General features: G+C 36.2%; 1 protein-coding gene across 4 annotated transcripts in view; it reads left to right on the top strand.

The window, feature by feature from the left end:
- The window catches only part of STXBP3 (syntaxin binding protein 3), a 61,851-nt gene that overhangs the window by 18,530 nt on the left and 19,922 nt on the right, over window positions 1-23,399 (top strand). For all 4 annotated transcript variants that reach the window (XM_070607831.1, XM_070607834.1, XM_070607833.1 and 1 more), the window contains 7 exons: window positions 1,209-1,287; window positions 2,640-2,740; window positions 7,640-7,794; window positions 10,649-10,739; window positions 13,725-13,849; window positions 22,535-22,630; window positions 22,765-22,822. In XM_070607831.1, coding sequence (XP_070463932.1) covers window positions 1,209-1,287; window positions 2,640-2,740; window positions 7,640-7,794; window positions 10,649-10,739; window positions 13,725-13,849; window positions 22,535-22,630; window positions 22,765-22,822 — 705 coding nt within the window. The remainder of the gene's footprint in view (window positions 1-1,208; window positions 1,288-2,639; window positions 2,741-7,639; window positions 7,795-10,648; window positions 10,740-13,724; window positions 13,850-22,534; window positions 22,631-22,764; window positions 22,823-23,399) is intronic.

The following is a 23,399-nucleotide window of genomic DNA, read 5'->3' as shown; positions in this document are numbered from 1 at the left end:
AGATTTCCCAGGCAAGGATCATAAAATGGCAGATTTCAGGAAGAGTTTGACTGTAAGAGATCTGTGAACCCCAGGAGAAAGGTCAGTTGGGTATCTCAGGAAAACCCTGGTGGTTTTACGCACACACTGCAGCCCTTGGGAGGAGAAACCTCTTTGCCTTCCTCCTCTTTTGGAACTGCCTCTATTTAGGATACTCCAGCAACTAAATCTAAGCCTGAAGTGAGTTGATGAAGGAAAGTAACCACACATCTAAGTGGGTCAAGCTGCCAGAGAGAGGAAGTTCTGTAAGAATGAAGAAAACATACATCTGGCAAAATATAGCTGCTTGGAGAGAAGGATGACAACCTGAAGAAAAATAATGCACATAAGGAGAGTCTGGTGTAGCACATGAGAAACTTTCTGAAGCTCAAAAGTATGCCTTCTGAGTTAAACAGTTAATTGAAGAAGAGGATAATTGCTATTGAAATGTTAATTAATAGGCTAGAACATCAAAATGGAATATCTCAAAGCAAAAAAGCGCATGGAAATAATGGACAAGAAAGATAAGAGATGCAGGATAGATCCGTGAGATCTAACAGAAGTACAGTTCTAGGAGTTCCGGAAGGGGAAAAAGGAACAGATGGAGGAGAGAGAATTAAATTCTTTGTTCTTCGTTGTTGCTTCCAGACCGCTGTATCTTTGCTACCACCAGCGTTGAGGCGTGTGCTACCAGACTGCATCACCGCTGTTCCTCTTCCTTGCAGTCGTCTGCCAGCCTGTGGGTCTTTCATTCTAATCCCTTGACAATTTTAGCTCCTCGCTGGCTGTCGCTTTCTTAAACGCTTCGCCACTCACACTCATAGTCTTGGTGGTTTCGTTATCCATGTAGATAGTACTTCCACATTCCTTGACTTCTCGGTTCCTTGAGCTCTTCTCTGCCGGTGGTCTGGTCTTCTGTGTTGTTTCAGCTTCCCAGTCACTTGATTGTTCCTAGATCTCTTCATCGCCAAAACACGACTCTCTTCGTACACATGATACTTTACTACTTGTGTTTCTAGCAATCACTTGCTAGACAACATAGCATCTTAAAAATCAGTTTATAAATTAAACGTTTAGACAATTAAGGTTTTATTTTATCATTGAAATAAAATAATCTTAGTTATTTCTGAAGCTAGCATGTGTAAGTTAGTATTTGATGAAATGTATATTAACATCTAACCTCTTTTAAGTCTGTAGACTGTTTTTTACGTGATTTTGCAAGTAAATCGGAGAACAAATATAAAGCAGCATATTTGTACTTCACTGACTGTAAGTAGCTTTGTAAAAGTCATTGCTTCATTGTTTAAAATCCTATAAATTATAAAATATATCTTATATTACTATTCCAATGCTGGTGACTTTCTATTTATTTGTTCTAATTAGGTTAAAAAGAATTAAAAAATACAAGGATGTAGCTATCCTAATTCTAGTTAAGGTGATAGAAAATTAAAAGAAATCTTTCCAAACTAGTTTCAAAAGACAGTCATTTTCACTGGTATACAGGGGTGGCGGGTTGGTGGAGAGGGCTCTCTCAGGTTCTGTGCTGGTAACAGAAGAATCCTTTTTTAAGTCAGAGTTTCAATTGGGGATTTGACTATATAATAAAAAATAAGACCCTTTGGGAGGGCACTGAAGAAACTGCCATCTGTTTGGCAAATATTAAGGGAGAAAAATCTATCATATTTCTCTTGTTACTCCATATGTTCAAATAGAAAGCAGCCAAATTAATCACAGAGAAGTCCAGAGACACATATAATTCTGTTTTGTGTTGTACCTTATATAATTATATTGCAAAATAAAAATGCCATTTATCTAAGTTAAATCTTGGTCTCTGCTCTTAGAGATTCATTATTTTAAGTAGTATATTACTTTTCCTGTAAATTGTTATCTCATGCCTAGTAGTATGCAGTTTTTAAAATGTCATAAGTATTTTCCATTTAAATAATACTATTACAGCAATTCATGTTTATGGATGATAAAATTTAATGAATGTGAAGCTTCTTTTAACTTAAGGAATCTTGAAGCTAAAGAACATCATGTTAAAAGACACTAGGAGCCAGTGGTTGATATTCCAACCTAGATTTAATGGAACTGTAAACATTTAGGTAAAAGGGAGAAAAAAGTGCTTTGAGGTCCAGAATGGACTAGTTTAGAGTCTTAGAATTTACTTATATTAGAGAAATTCCTGTAATTCAAGGAAACATTAATTTATGTGGTACAGTTGCACTTCGTAGCAGATTTATAAAAGCGGTGTAAGTTCCTGAGAAGTTCTGAAAGTCCACCAAAAGTTTATTAAGTCATGCGTTTGGACCTGATTTTCCTTCCTAATAATGTTAGTTTGCTGTGTTAGTAGCTCTCTAAGGAAATATACCTTAGGTTATTTAAGGTGGATATGAATGGCGAAATGGAATTTCTACTACACACCTTTTAATTAGAATACATCTGCTCTGTAAAGTGAAGAATAGTATTTGCATATTATCTCTGTCCTCATAGCAAATTACTTTGTGAAAGTCGGTAATTATATATAAAAAATAAATATTCTTGGATGTTGGAATGATTTGTTCAAAAGAATAAAAATTTAGATGGAGTTATATACTTTGATTTTTTTCCCCTCCTCTCAGTTTGCCCTGATAGTCTCTTTAACAAAATTAAGACTTCTTGCTCCAAGTCAATAAGAAGATGTAAAGAAATAAATATTTCCTTCATTCCACTTGAATCTCAGGTACTTTCTATTTTTATTTTTATTTAGTTTATAATGGATTTTAAGATTTGGTTTTATGAGCTTTTTTGTTAATAAGGTATGTCCTAAAGATATTTTATATTATGTGTTTGGTGAATTTTTTTAAAATTTTATTGAGGTCATCATAGTTTATAACATTGTGACATTTCGGTCGTGCATTGTTAGTTGTCAGTCACCATAAAAATGTGCCCCTTTACTCCTTATACCCACCCCCAACCCCTCTTGCCCTCCAGTAACCACTAAACTGTTCCCTTTGTCCATGTGTTAGTTTATCTTCCACATATGAGTGAAATCATACCATGTTTGTCTTTCTCTGTCTGGCTTATTTTGCTTAACGTAATACCCTCAAGATCCATCCATGTTGTTGTGAATGGGATGATTTTGTCATTTTTTATGGCTGAATAGTATTCCATTGTATATATACACATTGTCTTTATCCATTCATCAGTTGATGGGCACTTGGGTTGATTCCACCTCTTTGGCTATTGTGAATAATGCTGCAATGAACATAGCGCTGCATAAATCTCTTTGAATTGTTGATTTCAAGTTCTTGGGATAAATACCCAGTATACCCAGAATTTTAAACAGTCCATAAATAAACATTTCCCATGATGAAGGGAGGGACATGAGTGCTAAATTGGAATACAACATTAATAATGAAAGTGGAGCTTAAATTTCACATCTGCCGCTAAGTCCTGTGTATGTAAAGTTTTACACACACTATTAGATTATGAAATCAAAAGATTTTGAGCACAGTTTTTGTTAAAAGACTCCAAAGAAATAAATACTTTCAGCTTCTGTAACTGTTTGTGATATTAAAACAAATGTTCTTTAATAAACTTTTTATATAAAATTATATAAATTATTTATTTTGATCTGTAAAATAAAGAATTTTTGTTGATTTGTTTTGCCTTGGGAATGAGCCTCCAATTAATAGTAATGATAATTGCAAATACATACTGTGTCAGACACTTTTCTAAATGTATTCATGTAATCCTCACAATAGCCCTTTGAATAGATGGTAATTCTGTCTCCATTTTAAAGATGGGGAAATCAAAGAGGTTAAGTACATAACTTGCCCCACATCACACAGCTAGTGCATTGTTCAGCTTTGTTGTCTTCTGTTCTCTGTGTTTGGATTTTAGCATTTCACAGAATTGAAATAGTGTACTGTTGTTTGGAACCATAAGAGATAGAAAGGTCCTAGATAGAAGATAAAAAGAATGACAAACGCGTAGCAACAGAGATTGGATTGGTGGTTCCCGTAGGGGAAAGGTGGGAGCGGGGAGGGCATAAGGAGTGATTAGGCACACATGTACGGTGATGGATTATAATTAGTTTTGGGGTGGTGAACATGATGTAATCTACACAGAATTCGAAATATATTACAGTGTACACCTAAAAGAAAAATATTTTGGCAAAAAAACCATTATTAACTAAAAAAAAAGAAAGGCCCTAGATAAGGGATTTCTTTTTTAAGTTATTGCTGTTTTTGACAAAGAAAGATTAGAGTCCAAATTGTAAAATTTTCAGATATCTGCTTAGCATTAAACTGTTTTTCAAATGTTACCTTTAGACCTGTTCCTTTTAATATGATGTGTAAATTTAGTGTAGGGTGAAAATGGGCTTCCTAAAATGATGTAGGATGTAAACAGTAGTGTGATAAATATTATAAACATATTCAGAGCATCTTGCTGCACAGAAGATAAATATAGTTTTAGCCTAACATTTCGTTAACATTCTGCGATTGCTGTATTTGAAGGAGAGGTTTGTAAAATATCTGACTAATTTGACAGCCGAAGGAAATAGTTTGTTTTTGTGCGTATAGAGAAATCTCATGGGAATCTTGTGCTTATCAGTCTTTGCAAAATGCTGTGATTATTTAAGATCCTGTCTGCTTTGTTTTTCCCCTAAGAAGTTTTTCTTTTAATTTACTTCCTTGGTAAACATCTTAAGAGGGTTTACTTAATAAATTTAACTATTATGGAGAAATTACAGTGAAAATATTTTGAACTTTTGTTTGTTTACAAGTGAAGATATAAATGAAATACTACTTAAGTGCTTTGAGCTATGAGCAAGGGCCTGTCTGAGCATTTATCAAGATCGTGTTCAGTGGACATTGTCTGCTAGGTGCAAAGCAAACTGCTGTGAAAAGATAAGCGAGAGACATGCCTTACCCTCACCTGAACACTGTAAAAGAGATACAAAGTATTATACACCTTAAAAATGATATCAATTAAGATTAGGTTCAACTGCACATAACAAAAATTTAAACTTTCAGTGGCTTAAACAAGATGGAAATTTATTTCTTGGTAATATAAGTCAGGAAATGGGCTATATGAGGCTAGTATACTGGCTCTGCAAAATTGTCAGGGGCCTAGTCTCTTAGGCATGGCCCTCATGATCCAAGATGACTGTAGAATTATTACATCTTCATTTGAGGAAGCAGGATGAAAGAGAGAAAGAACGAAGTACATAATTTTCATTTATATCCTATTAGCTAAAATTTAGTCACATTGCTGCTTAAGTGCATAGGAAACAGAAAGGTAGTCTTTTGACTGGGCATGTGGCTGCTTTCCCCAAAGAATTGGTATGATCACTGAAGAGTAAGGGAAGAATGATTTTTGGGAGGCAGCTTGCAGTCTGCCACAAGAGAAGAGAGATTAATTCTTACTAGGAGAATGGGAAAACATTTGAAGAGTGGATAGAATTTCATAAGATAGTAATGAAGAGGGAAAGAATATTTTAGGAAGTGAGAACAGCCTGAGTGTAAAGATACAGAAGCAGAAAAGTGCAAAGGAGCAGGAGGAATATGGATTATAAGGGATAAAGGTATGATAGATAGGCTGTCTCTTTAGGTAGGCTGGGACCATGTTGTAGGAACCTCTAGGTCTCATCAAGAATGATGGTAGAAAATGGGCTGGTGCAGAAAATTGTGGGACTAGTCCTAAAGTCTTTAAGGAAAAGTAGAACTCAGGAGATCACTGGGGACAGATTGGTGAAGTCGGATATGATAGTGCTCTAAAGAAGAAAAGTTGGACATTGAGCCATGAAGTTGCTTGGAAAGGAAAGAGGTTGACTCACTTCTCCTAAATCCATGAGTCAAAGGGTTTAAAGAAAGCTCTCTCTTTCAGAGGGTTTAAGGTAATTAATGCTATCGCATATATGTTAAGGCAGTTGGAAAGCATTCAAGAATATAGGAGAGTTTGTTTACAGTGGACCTTAGGGAATACAGAATCTGGTATAGTTAGTGGAGAGAGTGCTAGAAGGTGTCTAGGTAGAAATAACTAAGTTAGCTATAGATTGCAAGAAAAGCAGACGAAAGTTGGGGGGATGTCTGTACTTAAGGAGCTGATTGTGGGTCACAAAGATGGAGAAAGCATTTGGTAATAGTCTAAAGGAACCTGTAATGGTGGTGATGGAAAGTGGGGAGAAGGAGGAGAAGGAGGGAAAGGGAAGAAATGTGAGCGTAGAATGAAAAGCAGCTCCAAAATTCTTTTTGGTTCATTGGAGTATTAAACTGTGGTAACAACTCCCAACTCTCAGTGCGTTACAATAACAGAGTTTATTTCTCATTCATCTTATTGTCCATCGTGGTCTGACTGGGGCTTTGCTCTACGTCGTCTTCATTCTGGAACTGAGGCTGAAGGAGTAGCTGCTGTTTGGGACATAGAAGAGGGAAGAGAGGTGGTGGAGCCACAAATTGGCTTTTAAAGCTTCTGTGGGGAAGTGACACATCTCACTTCTACTCACATACCAATGACCATAGCCAAGCCTGACATCGGAGAGTGGGAAGTGTACTCCCATAGGGAGAGGCCCTGGGGGGAGAGGCAGTAAATATTTTTGAAGAAATAGTATTGTCTACTGCAGTGGGATAGTTGACTATGAGAAAGCCACAGTCCAGCTGTATAGGGTGCTTGTTGGTAGTTAATACAGTATCCAAGGCTTTGAGCAGCACAGACATAAGTAAATTAGCTGTAGCTAAATCTCAGTCCGTGTTCAGGCTGCTGCAGTTGGTGAGTTATGTTCAGAGAAATGAATGAGTTTGTATGAAAAGAAATGCAGGGAAGTTTATTCATAATTCATTAGTTAACCTATGATGTTTATTACACACCTCTGTTACACTCAATACATTATCCTGGGCTAAGAGGGATAACTATCATTGTTTAAAAAAAAACAAAAATTATTTTATCGGGGGGAACTCTCAACCCCAAATAGAGAGCTGCTTCTTTTGTGTTGTTCAAATAACACAATAATAGTAAATCTCTAATCCAATTTTTCACACGTAAGTAAATGCTTTTGTTGTTGAAGAAATACGTCTGTGAGGTTTCACTGTATATATGGTAAGACCAATGCTATGTCTGGCACAGTGCCATATCTTTTGGGGAAGTATATTTCTATTTTAAGGACGTGAAGAGTATAAGCTAAAGAAGTGAAGATATATGTCAACTATGGAAAGTTTCTAGGTTATTCTCTAATGGGTTAGGATTTTTAATGTACGTCAAATATACAGACCAGTTTTGGCTTTGTTGTATTCTTTGTGCTAGGTATTAGATTTTTATTTTAGTTTGACTGCTTCAGATTCCTTCATCTGTTGCACAGGTAGTGAAAAGCATACAGTACACTCTGTATATGAAACAAGAATTGAAGGAGAGAGGTAGACTAAGCAGGAAAGGAGAGAGAGAAAAGAAATAAAGGATGAAATCAAGATGACAGAGAAAATGAGATTTGATTAAGGTAAAGACACAGTTGTTTCAGGAAACAGCATGGTTAGTGCAAGTATTTTTTTAATGTCCCAAATAATAGCCACATTTTTCTTGAGATTTTTTTTTTTAATCAAGTCTCCAAATTGACAAGGTCACTTTTTTTGGCCTAACTTAGGTATATACTCTTGATGTACCAGATGCATTCTATTACTGTTACAGTCCAGACCCTAGTAATGCAAACGGAAAAGATGCCATAATGGAAGCGATGGCTGAGCAGATAGTTACAGTATGTGCTACCCTGGATGAAAATCCTGGAGTAAGATATAAAAGGTAAGACATTCAATAGTGTCTGTATAGGTTATGCTTTCTGTTTCTCTCCAGTATAGAGGTAAGAAATGTCTCTGTGCTTTTGTGTATTGGTTTGCAGAATTTATTTTCCCTGTAAAACTATACTGTACATATAGGAGATTTTACGTTTAAGGTTTAAACTTTAGAGTGACTAATAGCCTCTGTTACTAAATTTCAGAGCTTAAATTTAGTATGATTTATGGACATATTTTTTCATGAGTTTAAAGAATGCTTAGAGGAAATGTCTTTGTCCTATGGGAATACAGTTTTACATTTAATATTTTGTTAAATTTCCACCAAATTTAAATGACGATGTTATCTGGGTACTGGTTATGGTGTCTAAGTATGTATAGTATCTAATCCCAGTGGCCATTTAAAATAGATTTTGGGGCTTTTTTAAGAGGTGAAGTTTGATTTTACCACTGTGTACCTTTATTTATTTCCTTCTTTTTAAAAATAAGCTTTACTGTAAAGTGCATATAAATTACATATATATGACTTGATAAATCATTCCAAAGTGAACATACCCATCTAACCCTAAGGTCAAGAAGTAAAACATTAACAGTATCTCAGAGGCTCCCCTCATGATCCTTTTAGTCACCACTTCCTTCCCACTCCCCAAAGGTAACTACTATCCTGACTTCTAACGCATATTTTAGTTTTGCCTGAGTTTGAAGTTGGTATAAGTGGAATCATATGGTATTTTTTGTTTCTGTCTTCTTTGTTCAGTATTATGTTCTGAAAGTCATCCATGTTGTTCTGTATAGCCAGACAGCTTGGATTTTAATCTCTGCTACTTACTAGCTGTGTGAGTCGTCTGCCTTCAGTTTCCTTATATAACTGTGAAATGGGAATGGTAATAGTACCCACTTTATGAGGTTGTTGTTAGAATTAAATGAGTTAATATCTGTAAAGCACTCAGAATAGTGCATGGCATTAATAAAATGGTAATAGTAAATACACTGTACTACTGCTAATAATATTATCACACGTTTCTCTTTTAAAAGATTCTTGAAATGTTGTCATTTGTGAAGTTAGTTGACTGAATTGTTTAATTTCAAACTCATGGAGTGCTTTACATTCAAGTTACATTACCCTTAACCATTTAGAAAATCTACTATTAATTACTTAGAAAAATTATAGTAAATTGTAAATCTCCTTAATTCAGATGTTAACAGACAAGCTCTTTATTCATACCTCAGATGTTGGAAACATTCTTTTCCTTGTAGATGAAATGCTAAGTACATTCTGAACTCAGTGGAGCCGAGCTAAGTGGTTTATCTTCTGCTAGAGTTTGGTCTCTGTTCAAGCTTCTGCTCTTGGTGATTGGCTGTGTTCAGGGAAATGAGTAAATGTAACCAGTTTATAATTTAATAGCTCACCTAGGGACCCGTTTTGACTTACTGTACTAGTTAAATAATAATCTAGGCTTTTAAAATCCTACCTGTTCTTTCACAAAGTATAACTTTATGTCTTAGGGACTTTTAAAGTGCAATTCTAACGTGAAATTATTTCCTTTTGAAAATATTTTAAAGCAAATCATGTAATAAATTATTCTTTGTAGTTCCTGCTTTATTTATTTTTAAGGTATAAAACCTAAAGATTCTTTAACATTTTGAAGCCCTCACAATGAGACCCTCCATTTTTGAGATTGGCGTGCTATTTGAAGAGCCTTTTCCAATATTTTTCTTGTAGACTTGGAAGTTACACTAATGCCGCTGGTCATGAAGTTACAATCTAGAATACAATTTTATCGTTTTAGAAGACAGTCATATACAAGATTTTATGCAAGAGACTATTGGAAAGTTGACTAAATGTTGGAGAATGTGGGAAAATTTCACACTGCTAGTGGGCGGGATAATTGGTTGACTACTTTGGAGAGTTAATAATGGTAATATCTAGAAAAGTTAAAAATGTACATACTCTGTGACCCAGCAATTATACTTTTAGATGTAATATATCTAGAGAAACATGTAAATGGAGATATATGTCTGAAGATATCTGTCTCAATGTTGTTTGCAATAGTATAAAATTGAGAATGACTTAAATGTCCATCTTTAGGAGAATGAATACATAGAATCAAGTAAAATCATATGATGGGATACTATATAGAACTAAAAATAAATTCGGATAAATGTGTCAACAAAGATAGATCTCAAATATGTATATAACAGTAAAAACATATACTGTTAAAACATGTTGAACTATAAATATGTAATAGTAATAACAGGAAGAATACACACCAAATTCATCATAGTGGTTGCCTTGGTGGGGGAATAGTGGTAGGGGAGAAGACCAGGAATTGGGAGGGGAATAAAGGGAGCTGCAATTTTATTTATAATATTTTATTTCCTTTATATTATAAATATCTGAAGTATGCATGATAAGGTTTACATTTGTAAATACAGACAAATTGGTATAGCATTGTATTTGATATATTATCTGAGCTTTTCCATGTTTATAATATCTTCTAAATTAATAAATTACATGGAGGCTGGCCTGGTGGTGCAGTGTTTAAGTTCTCATGTTCCACTTTGGTGGCCCAGGTTTCGCTGGTTTGGATCCCGGGTGCGGACCTACACACTGCTCATCAAGCCATGCTGTGGCAGGCATCCCACATATAAAGTAGAGGAAGATGGGCACAGATGTTAGCTCAGGGCCAGCCTTCCTCAGCAAGAATTGGCAGCAGATGTTAGCTCAGGGGTAATCTTCCTCAAAAAAATAAATTAGTAAATAAAAATAAATTACATGGTTTAATTTTAGAATTCAACTTTATGATATTGTAAAGTATGTCTTGAAAGAAAAATAATTGTTTGAACATTTTTTCCCTTTCTAGTAAACCTCTAGATAATGCCAGTAAGCTTGCCCAGCTTGTTGAAAAAAAACTTGAAAACTACTACAAGATTGATGAAAAGAGCCTAATAAAGGTAATGTATAAAAGGCAAACAGTGATTATGCATAAAGTGTGCCTTATTTCTTTATAAGCCAAAGACACTGTTGTTTGTTCATTTTCCAGTATTGAGTTGGGAATCATTAACACAGATCCCCAGTATTGACTTGGGACTCGTTAATATAGATGGTCGTGGAAACCTTAACAGACAGGGTGGTTTAGTGGGGAAGATATGGGTTCTCAAGTAAGCACTGTGTCCAATTCCTGGCTCTGCCATTTAATTTATAGATATGTCAGTTTGGGAAAATTATATAACTTCTCTGTGCCTAAGTTTTCTTATCAATAAAATGGGGATAATAAGAGAATACGTATTTTATAAATGAGTGAGAGGATTAAATGACTTAATACAGTAAAGTTCATAGGATAATGCTTGCCACTGAGTAATAAATTTAGTTATTTAATAAATATAGTTAGGGGCTGGCCCCGTGGCCAAGTGGTTAAGTTCACAAGCTCTGCTTTGGCGGCCCTGGGTTTCAATGGTTCGGATCCTGGGCACAGACATGGCACCTCCCGTCAGGCCACATTGAGGCAGTGTCCCACATGCCACAACTAGAAGGACCCACAACTAAAATACACAACTATGCAACTGTGTACTGGGGGGATTTGGGGAGAAAATGCAGAAAGGAGAAAAAAGGGGATTGGCAACAGTTGTTGGCTCAGGTGCCAATCTTTAAAAAAAATAAAAAAAAATAAATATAGTTATTCCTGTTATTACTAATCTGTGACCTTGGACAAATTACTCTGAGATGTATTTTCATCTGTAAAATGGATGAGATAATATGTACCTTGTTTGGTTGGCATGAAACTTAGATGAGTTAACATGTAAGTGTTTGGCACATGTAGAAGTTTAATAAATGGCAGCTGTTATTATCTTATGAAGATAGTATAAAGTAATCAAAGACTAAGGTTGGAACCTGGGGAATACCAGCATTTAGGCTTGGGTTGGAGAATGAAGAGCCTGAGGAGACTGACAGAGCTGGTACTGGAGGGCTAGGAAGCCATGTTGCAGTAGCTGAAGAATGAAAGGAAGGAACTGCTGATAGTTTGGAAGAGGAAATGGGCAAGGAAGCCACCAAGTACAATGCTCTGTGATAGGTGGAATGAGAGAATACGTAGAATGCAATGGGAATGTAGGTGGGGGCTTAGTCTTACTCCAACTGGAGTCTTGGAAGGCGTCCTAGAGGAAGGAGGCCCTTGAGCTTGAAGAGTGAGTATAACATTATAGAAGAGGGAGTTTATTGCTTGGATAGCAGGATTCTCTAGGCAGAGGCATAGAGAAAAGGCAAAATTCACAGAGAAACAAGTTGACTAGAATGGAAGGTGTAAGCTTAGATGTAAGGTTAGTTTAGAACTTTAGAAAGTATTAGTTTTTGTTTCGGAGGTCTAGTGAAAGCTGTTCTGGTTGTAGTTATGAAGACAGTCGCTGAAGACAGTCGCTGAGTACACATAGACAGTCAACAAATATGTGTTGAATGAAGGAAGAGATATTCAATCAATATATTAATAAATATCCTATTAGTTCTTCATGATTTCAATGAAAAAAGGCAAAATCCACAAAAAACAAACTTGTTCTTTCCATTCTTTGAGAAATTAGACATCCTACAAATGCTTGATACCTTTCCTCCATTCAAGGGCCTGATAAAGTGTCACCTCTTTTTTGAAGCCTTTCTTGACTGTTCAGGTCAAGTGATGCATCCTCCCACATACTGTCATAACCCCAGGCCCTGATATAGCACTTGTATTGCATTATTTTTTTCCTATTCGTCTTTCTGAAGACTCATAACTTAGATGTAGTGTTGAGGGCTTACTGAGTTCCAGGCACTGTGCTAAATGTTTCATGATATTATTACATTTAATCTTTGCAATAATCTTATAAGGCAGAGGTTCTAGTTATATTTTGTTTTACAAATGAGAATACTGAGATATTAACAAGTTAAGCAATTTCTCGAGAGTCATACAGCAAGAAAGTGGTCAAGCTGGACTCATACCCAGATCTATCTGATTCCACAGGCTGTGCTCTTTACCACTATATCGTACTATCTCAAGGTTTATTTAAATGAGTGAATGGTTAATTTAAAAATTTTTTTGAAGATCTAGTCTATGTAATTTACCTCTGCTATATGTAAATAAATAGGAAGTATTGTGTAATGATTATAGTTATCTCTTACTACTTTGAGTAATAATCCAAAGAATTTATTACTTTTTAAAATGAAGTATGAAAGATACTGATATTAACAATTTTTCCAGCACTATTATTCACTCTTTAATGATTAGTGCCATTTGTGAGTTAATGATGACAAGGCCTTCATTATGATTTATCATCTTATCTGGCATCAATATAATCTTTTAAAGTAGCACAATTGTTAAGAACGTAGGCTGTGGAGTAAAGCTGACCTGGGTTTAACTCTCCATTCTGCCACTTACTAGCTATGTGATTTGGGCAAGTTACTTAATTTTAAGCCTTAATGCCCTTATTGTCAGATGGAGATAATAATACATACCTGTCTCACAGGGTTGGTATAAGAATTAAATAATATATGTATTTCTAGTTTAGCACAATGTATAGCACAAAGAGCTCAAGTAGTAGCTACTATTCATAATTTTATCAGCTTTAATGTTTATGGAGCTGAATTTTTAAGAAAACAGATTTAGTGCAAGCCAGATGTTACCGTTTTTAAAGGAATTTTCACAATATCATTGTGCATAGCCCCTTAATCTAATTATGAAAGCTTTTGGTTTTGTAATCTTGTTTTTTTCTTCTATTGTGCCACTCAGATTTTTCTGTTTTAATATAATTTCACATTCTTAAGGTAATTAGCCATTTTTTTGTTTCTTTTTGTGTGTTTTCGTGGGGGGAAGGGACAGAACTTAGAAGAGTCAGCTTTTGTTTTCTAAGATGTTAAAAACATGTTGACACAAAGAAATTGAAGTTTCCTAAGATAATTTTATCTTGTTATTCCAGGGCAAAACTCATTCCCAGCTCCTAATAATTGATCGTGGCTTTGATCCTGTGTCTACTGTTCTGCACGAACTGACCTTTCAGGCAATGGCATATGATCTATTGCCGATTGAGAATGATACATACAAGTAAGTGTAACCTGAAGGGCTTATAAAGGGCATATACAAACAGGATAGGATACGCACATTTAATGATTTATGTAGGTACCAGAAACCTAAAGCCCCTCTACCTTTTTTGTTCAGAAACTTTATCCTTCTCTTACCCCTGTAGTCATAATCTATTAAAAATATCTTGACGTTGTAAGTTAATGGGTAATTTGACTGCTTTGAAGCTTTTTTGGTGTATTTACTTCCTTAACTACGTCTAAAACAAAGCTACATTTAAACAGGTGGATTTTGACTTTTCACTTATGTTAAGAGTGAATACTAGGACCACTACTATGTTTATTGAAGTGTGGAAACCATATTCAAACTGGTTAGGCTGTAATTATTCTGAATCACACACCCAAAAGTATCTGTGTCTTGTCAATGTAGTTTATTGAAAAAGATTAGAAGACTGGAAAACTAAATAGGATGGCTGTTGAGTATAGGCACAGTTTTACCAATTTGGTACCTATTATTGATTTAACTTGATATAAGCATATTTACTTTAAAAGTAATGTCAAATAGAAAGCTAAATGAAATGTCTTTTCTGTTAAGGAACCATTTTACTGTATCTGTGTGTCATTAATGAGTGTGTATATATGTGCATGTATATACATACTACATTTTATTTGATATCATAATCTCTAAATCCAAATTGGCATTTTTCAGCTAAGATTTACTGCTTGAGCATAGTAGTAAAAATGAAAATTAGGCATTTTTGTAAAATTTTATGTTTAATTTAGTAATTTTAATAGATTAAAAAGATTCAAACGTGATAATTATAATACTTAATATTTTGTCTTAAACCAAATATACTTAAACTAATTTTGTATTTTCTGTTTTTATTTGCATTCTGGTCAAATCTCGGCTTCTTAGTTTTTCTCTGTGTTATTTGTATTAATGTCAGATGACATAGAGAAATCAACGTAGCTCTTTTTCTAACATAAAAGTAGTTTCAAGCAGTTTACAGTCATATACCGCATAACGATGTTTCAGTCCATGATGGGCCGCATATACGATGGTCATCCCATAAGATTAGTACCATACAGCCTAGGTGTGTAGTAGGCTACACCATCTAGGTTTGTGTAAGTGCACTCTATGATGTTCGTACGTACGACTAAATCTCCTAAAGTCGCATATCTTATAGAATGTATCCTCATCAATTAAGCAACACGTGACTGTATTCAGAATTTTCAGGGCTATTATCGTTATTAAAGGATATCTCTTATCCTTTAACTCTCTAAACCTGTATTGCTTAAGAGATTTATAAAAGAATTAAACTGATAGATACTAAAGGATTTGCTTCCAGACTATAGACATACATTTGAGACACTTCTAACCTAGTATTTAAAATATTTATCTCTCTTAAGTTTGCTGGCAAGCAAAGCAAGGTTTAAGTTTTTAAGAGTAAGGGAGAGACTTAAAAAAACAAACAGCCAGGCTTTTTGGGGTGGGCGGAGCAAAATGGCGGGGTGAGCTGACCCGGGATTCTCTCCCCTCCAAAATACAACAAAAGATTGGAAGAACTGAATTTCAGAGAATAAACGTAATGCCAGCTCGTTATAGACCTACAATACCAAGAAGGCGGAGATCATAAACCTAGCTTTACACCTTCGGAGGTGCTGGAACGGTAGGAGAGAACATCACTCCCTCCCCTAGAGTCTGCGATGGCTGCGGCGCGGGTCGGGAAGGAGTGGGGCAGGGGCCACGCGACCGGGGTATCATCCAGGACTCCTGCCGCTGATTCAGTGGAGACCCGCTGATGGGGGCGGAAAGCTTCCATCCGCAGGGACCCTATGAATCAAGGGCCTTGGGAGACCAGAGAACAGAACTGATCTGAACCCAGACCAGCGAGTGTGAGTAACGGCCCCTCCCCCCCAGCAAAGCCAGTGGGCGCAGCCATCTTGCCCCAAGGCGGAGAGCTAACATGCTGCTCTCGACCCCCATCTAGTGGCGACAGGCTGTAACTGCAACTGAATTCTACCACCATGAGAAAAAACTGCTCCTCTACCATCCAGCAATTTATAAAAGCCCCAGACCAGAAGGAAAACAATAAAAACACAGAATTAAGTCCTGAGGACTTGGAATTAGGTAAACTAAGTGATAATGAATTCAGAGCAGCTATAATCAAAAAACTCAATGAGGTAGAGAGAAAGATAGAGAAATAAACCGAGTTCTGGAGTTACTTCACAAAAGAGATTGAAATCATAAAGAAGAATCAAACAGAATTACTTGAGATGAAAAACACAATGGACCAGATAAAACAGAATACGGATTCCCTGAATGCCCGTGTAGACAACCTAGAGGAGAAAATTAGCATAATCGAGGACAGACAGGCTGAATGGCGCCAGACAGAGGAAGAAAGAGAGCTAAGAATTTAAAAAAATGAGGAAAATCTCCGAGAGATAATGGATTCAATGAGGAGTAAGAACATAAGGATCATAGGAATTCCCGAGAATATGGAAAAGGAAAATGGAGCAGAAAGTGTACTTAACGAAATTATTGAAGAGAACTTCCCAAATCTAGGGATCAACGGAGAAATGTGTGTAGAAGAGGATTTTAGATCTCCTAGATTTGTCAATGTAAAAAGAGCTACCCCACGGCACATAGTAGTAAAGTTGGCAAATAGGAATGATAAGGAGAGAATACTCAGGGAAGTAAGGAAAAAAAAGAGAATAACCTATAAAGGAGCCCCTATCAGACTGTCAGCAGATTTCTCTACAGAAACCCTACAAGCTAAAGAGAATGGAGTGATATATTCAAAGCTTTAAAGGATAAAAACCTTCAGCCAAGAATACTCTATCCAGCAAGAATTTCCTTCAGATATGAGGGAGAAATTAAATCTTTTCCAGACAAACAAAAGTTAAGGGAATTTGTAACTAAAAGCCCTCCATTACAAGAAATCCTCAAGAAGGCTCTCATACTTGAAAAAAGAAAAAAGGGAGAAAGGGGACACAATCCACAGACTAGGGAGACCGATGGATAGAACCAGAACAGGATAGCAAATATTCAATTATAGCATTAGGGTAAAAGTAAGGAAACTACCAAAACAAGGACGATCTTAGCACTCTAACTACAAGTTAATAAGACGAGTTGGAATAAAAAAATGAAAATAATTATTTAGGAGGGGAAGAGCAAAGGGTCTAAATCAGTATTGGTCAAGTAGGTAAGAGACCACCAGAGAATAGTCTATATTATACACGAGATTCTAAATACAAACTTCAAGGTAGACACTAAAATAAAGTACAGAACAGAGTCACAAATCATACATAAGGAAAAATCTAAGAAACCCAGCATAAGAAATTGCAGTATTAAATGGGTAGTCTAAAGCGCACAGGAAAAGAAACACAGGAAAACAAGATAATGAGCGACAGATTGACAGCATTAAGTCCACAGGCATCAATAATCACTCTCAATGTGAACGGATTGAACTCTCCAATAAAAAGACACAGAGTGGCAAAATGGATTAAAGAACACGATCCAACAATTTGTTGCCTCCAGGAAACACACCTCAGCCCCAAGGACAAACACAGACTCAGGGTGAAGGGGTGGAGGACAATACTTCAAGCAAATAGCAAGGAAAAAAAGGCAGATGTTGCAATTCTCATATCAGACCAAGTGGATTTCAAAATAAGACAGGTAAAGAGAGACACAGAGGGACAATATATAATGATCAAAGGGACACTTCATCAAGAAGAAATAATGCTTATAAATATCTATGCACCCAACACAGGAGCACCAAGATTCATAAAGCAACTATTAACAGACCTAAAGGAAGATGTTAAAAACAACACAATAATAGTAGGGGACCTCAACACCCCACTCACATCAATGGACAGATCATCCAGACAGAAAATCAACAAGGAAATAGTGGCGTTAAATGAAAAACTGAAACAGTTGGACTTAATAGACATAAATAGATCACTCCACCCTGAAAGAGCTGAATACACATTCTTCTCAAGTGCACATGGAACATTCTCTAGGATAGACCATATGTTGGGAAACAAGGCAAGCCTCTACAAATTTAAAAAAATTGAAATAATAACAAGCATCTTCTCAGATCATAGTGCTATAAGGCTAGAAATTAATTACAAGAAAAAAGCTGAGAAAGGCACAAAGATGTGGAGACTAAACAACACACTACTGAACAAGCAATGGATCATTGAAGAAATTAAAGAAGAAATAAAAAAATACCTGGAAACAAATGAAAATGATAGCATGCCATACCAACTCGTATGGGATACAGCAAAAGCTGTATTAAGAGGAAAATTCATTGCAATACAGGCACATCTTAACAAACAAGAAAAGTCCCAAATAAGCAACCTTAAAGCACACCTAACTGAAGTAGAGAAAAAAGAACAAATGAAGCCCAAAGTCAGCAGGAGAGAAATAATAAAAATCAGAGCAGAAATAAATACTATTGAAACGAATAAGGCATTAGAAAGGATCAATGAGACAAAGAGCTGGTTTTTTGAGAAGATAAATAAAATTGACAAACCACTGGCCAGACTTACAAAGAAAAAAAGGGAGAAAGCTCAAATAAACAAAATCAGAAATGAAAGAGGAGAAATAACAACAGACTCTGCAGAAATACAACAGATTATAAGAGAATACTACAAAAAACTATATACCAACAGAATGGATAGCCTAGAGGAAATGGATAAATTCTTGGACTCCTACAATCTCCCAAAGCTCACTCAAGAAGAGGCAGACAATTTGAACAGACCAATCACAAGGAAAGAGATTGAAACAGCAATCAAAAACATCCCAAAGAATAAAACCCCAGGACCAGATGGCTTTCCTGGGGAATTCTACCAAACTTTCAGAGAGGATTTAATACCTATCCTTTTCAAGCTATTCCAAAAAATTAGGGAAGATGGAACACTTCCTAACACATTCTATGAGGCCAACATCACGCTGATACCAAAACCTGACAAGGACACCACGAAAAAAGAGAACTACACGCCAGTATCACTGATGAACATAGATGCAGAAATTCTAAACAAAATTTTGGCAACCAGAATTCAGCAATTCATCAAAAGAATCATACATCAGGATCAGGTGGGATTCATACCAGGGACACAGGGATGGTTCAACATCCGCAAATCAATCAACGTGATACACCACATCAACAAACTGAGGAATAAAAACCACATGATCATCTCAATAGATGCAGAGAAGGCATTTGACAAGATCCAACAGCCATTTATGATAAAAACTCTGAACAAAATGGGCATAGAAGGAAACTACCTCAACATAATAAAGGCCGTATACGACAAACCCATAGCCAACATCATACTCAGTGGGCAAAAACTGAACCCCATCCCCCTGAAAACAGGAACGAGACAAGGATGCCCTCTATCACCACTCTTATTTAACATAGTACTGGAGGTCCTGGCCAGAGCAATCAGGCAAGAAAAAGGAATAAAAGGAATCCAAATAGGGAGGGAAGAAGTGAAACTCTCGCTGTTTGCAGACGACATGATCTTATACATAGAAAACCCCAAAGAATCCATTGGAAAACTCTTAGAAGTAATCAACAACTACAGCAAAGTTGCAGGGTATAAAATCAATTTGCATAAATTAGTAGCATTTCTATACTCCAGTAATGAACCAACAGAAAAAGAACTCAAGAATACAATACCATTCACAATCGCAACAAAAAGAATAAAATACCTTGGGGTAAATTTAACTAAGGAAGTGAAGGACCTATATAATGAAAATTAAAAGGCCTTTCTGAGAGAATTGGACGACGACATAAGGAGATGGAAAGACATTCCATGTACATGGATTGGAAGAATAAACATAGTTAAAAATGTCCATTCTACCTAAAGCAATCTACAGATTCAACGCCATCCCAATCAGAAGCCCAATGACATTCTTTACAGAATTAGAACAAAGAATCCTAAAATTCATATGGGGCAACAAAAGACCCCGGATTGCTAAAGCAATCCTGAGAAAAAAGAACAAAATGGGAGGCATCACAATCCCTGACTTCAAAACATACTACAAAGCTACAATAATCAAAACAGCATGGTAGTGATACAAAAACAGGTGCACAGATCAATGGAACAGAATTGAAAGCCCAGAAATAAAACCACACATCTATGGACAGCTTATATTTGACAAAGGAGCTGAGGGCATACAATGGAGAAAAGAAAGTCGTTTCAACAAATGGTGCTGGGAAAACTGGAAAGCCACATGTAAAAGAATGAAAATTGACCATTCTTTTTCGCCATTCACCAAAATAAACTCAAAATGGATCAAAGACCTAAAGGTGAGACCTGAAACCATAAGGCTTCTGGAAGAAAACGTAGGCAGTACACTCTTTGACATCAGTGTTAAAAGGATCTTTTCGGACACCATGCCTTCTCAGAGAAGGGAAACAATAGAAAGAATAAACAAATGGGACTTCATCAGATTAAAGAGCTTCTTCAAGGCAAATGAAAACAGGATTGAAACAAAAAAACAACCCACTAACTGGGAAAAAATATTTGCAAGTCATATATCTGACAAAGGCTTAATATCCATAATATATAAAGAACTCTCGCAACTCAACCACAAAACATCAAACAACCCAATCAAAAAATGGGCTGGAGACATGAACAGACATTTCTCCAAAGAAGATATACTGATGGCCAATAGGCACATGAAAAGATGCTCATCATCGCTGATCATCAGGGAAATGCAAATCAAGACTACACTAAGATATCACCTTACACCCGTTAGAATGACAAAAATATCTAAAACTAATAGCAACAAATGTTGGAGAGGTTGCGGAGAAAAAGGAACCCTCATACACTGCTGGTGGGAATGCAAACTGGTGCAGCCACTATGGAAAACAGTATGGAGATTCCTCAAAAAAGTAAAAATAGAGCTACCATACGATCCAGCCATCCCACTACTGGGAATTTATCCAAAGAGCTTGAAGTTCAGCAATCCCAAAAGTCCTGTGCACCCCAATGTTTATTGCAGCACTGTTTACAATAGCCAAGACATGGAAGCAACCTAAGTGTCCAGCAACAGACGAATGGATAAGATGTGGTACATATATACAATGGAATACTACTCAGCTGCAAAACAGAACAAAATCATTCCGTTTGCAATAACATGGATGGACCTTGAGAGAATTATGTTAAGTGAAATAAGCCAGCGAGAGAAAGATAATCTGTGTATGACTCCACTCATGTGAGGAATTTAAAATTATGGACCAAGAACAGTTTAGTGGATACCAGGGGAAAGGTGGGGTGGGGGGTGGGCACAAAGGGTGAAGTGGTGCACCTACAACATGACTGACAAACATTAATGTACAATTGAAATTTCACAAGATTGTAACCTATCAATAACTCAATAAAAAAAGTTGAAACAAACAAACAAACAAACAGCCAGCAATACTCCCTTTTTTATGAATCAAAAAACTCCAGGGATGTGACTAGTAGATGGAAGCATGAACCTCTGTGGTTTGTGCTCCATCACAATTTTTAATGGAAGCAGAAAACAAAGCAGGAAGTTCTAAGTATCCAGATTCTATTTTTCATCTTGGTGACCTCTTTAAATTTACTCTTAAAATGGGATTGTCATCATCTTTTCGAATTCTCAGGCTGCTACCTTAATCTTTGTTTATAAATCACTTAAGGTTAAAGTATTGTGTTAAGTACAAAGTGGCATTTAAATGACAAAAGGGCTTCTATCCTTAGTGTAGTCTTATAATTAAGCACAGTCCTTCTACCTTGGGGCGTCTGTAATTAAGACCACATAGGTAGGTGGTTTTATAGGTGAGACCTGTAATTTTCTAAGGGCCTATGAAAATGATTGTATTCATACAGCAGAAATCCACATTTATTGTCTTCAGTCCAGAGCTAGGACAGCTCATTGCTGTCCTTTCTAATCTTGACTCAGGAAATTGACGGTCCCAAGGATGATTGAATCCCCCTAGCTCCACAAATTGGAGGAGGCTATCAGCATAAAAAGAGAAGGGAGAAACTACATTTGGGGAAGCAGTCAGGAAGCTCATTTTGAGTAATTTCATGAACCCCTTCAGTTGCTGCTCACTTCAGCAGAACTCATTAAAACAATCAGTTTTTTATGGCTGCATTAGTTTTTCTCTCATTTTCTTTCCTATTCTATAAAGGACATATGGTGATAGGGCTAGGGAAGAATATAGGAACAGATGATATATGTTTGTGAATTTTGTACCAACTCTGAAACACCTGCAGTATTTAATATGCTTTATTGGGGGTGACATTTCTGTTCTTCACTTAGTGGATATTTGATAGTTGTGCTGATGGTTATTAGTACATCAAAATAGTGTTTTAAGCACTTAGAATACAAATTGTTAGTATATTCAGTCTTGTTCTTAAAGTTGATTGTTGAATTTTTGTTTCATAAGATACCATTTTGCTGAGCTAAAACTCTATAATAATGACAGCTAAACCTAACTTTTAAAAGTAAAAATGTCTTGGTAAGCATAATACTTAGATTTTTAATCTAAGGATAGCAATATGCCTTAGTTTTGAGTAGGTATTCATTATCTTCCTAAAATAGTGGATTGAATACGTGTACTCTTCAGTTTTTTGCACTGTGTCTTAAACTCATTGTTTGTAAAAATGTTTCCTCCACTTTTTTTGGGGAAAAATAATCCAAAAGTTTTGTACTTCTCTCTATTTGTAGATATAAAACAGATGGGAAAGAAAAGGAGGCAGTCCTGGAAGAAGATGATGACCTCTGGGTCAGAATTCGACATCGGCATATTGCGGTTGTATTAGAGTATGTGAACCTATTTTAGTTTTTATTCTGTTTTTTTAGGCTCTAGATACATGATAATACATTTTGTAATCTTAAAACATTTCTGTAAAGAATTACACCTTAGAAATTTAAAGAATTCTCTCACAATTTGACAGGGAAATTCCCAAGCTTATGAAGGAAATTTCATCAACAAAGAAAGCAACAGAAGGAAAGGTAAGAGTCTTATTTAATTCTCAAAATAATGATGAAGAGGGACCAGCCCCGTGGTGTAGTGGTTAAGTTCGGCATGGTCCACTTTGGTGGCCTGGGTTCACAGGTTGGGATCCCAGGCGTGGACCTACACCACTTGTCAGCCATGTTGTGGTGGCAACCCACATATAAAGTGGAGGAAGATTGGCACAGATGTTAGCTCAGGGCTAATCTTCCTCAGCACAAAAGAAAGAAAAATGATGAAGGTGAATTTTAAGGTTTGTTTAAAATTTTTATTTTGTCTTTTTCACTTTCCATTTTCGGAAATTTTTTTTTTAAAGATTGGCACCTGAGCTAACATCTGTTGCCAGTCTTCTGTTTTTTTCCTTCTTCTTCTCCCCAAAGCCCCTCTAGTACATAGTTGTATATTCTAGTTGTGAGTGCCTCTGGTGGTGCTATGCGGGATGCCGCCTCAGCATGATCTTATGAGCGGTGCCTTGTCCACACCCAGGATCCAAACTGGTGAAACCCTGGGCCACCAAAGCGGAGCACACAAAATTAACCACTTGGCCATGGGCCAGCCCCAGGAAATTTCTAACGT

This window comes from Equus przewalskii, unplaced genomic scaffold, assembly GCF_037783145.1.
Source record: "Equus przewalskii isolate Varuska unplaced genomic scaffold, EquPr2 ChrUn-13, whole genome shotgun sequence".
Lineage (NCBI taxonomy): Eukaryota > Metazoa > Chordata > Mammalia > Perissodactyla > Equidae > Equus > Equus przewalskii.
The sequence above is the reverse complement of the archived record's forward strand: the minus strand, read 5'-3'. Positions and strand labels throughout refer to the sequence as shown.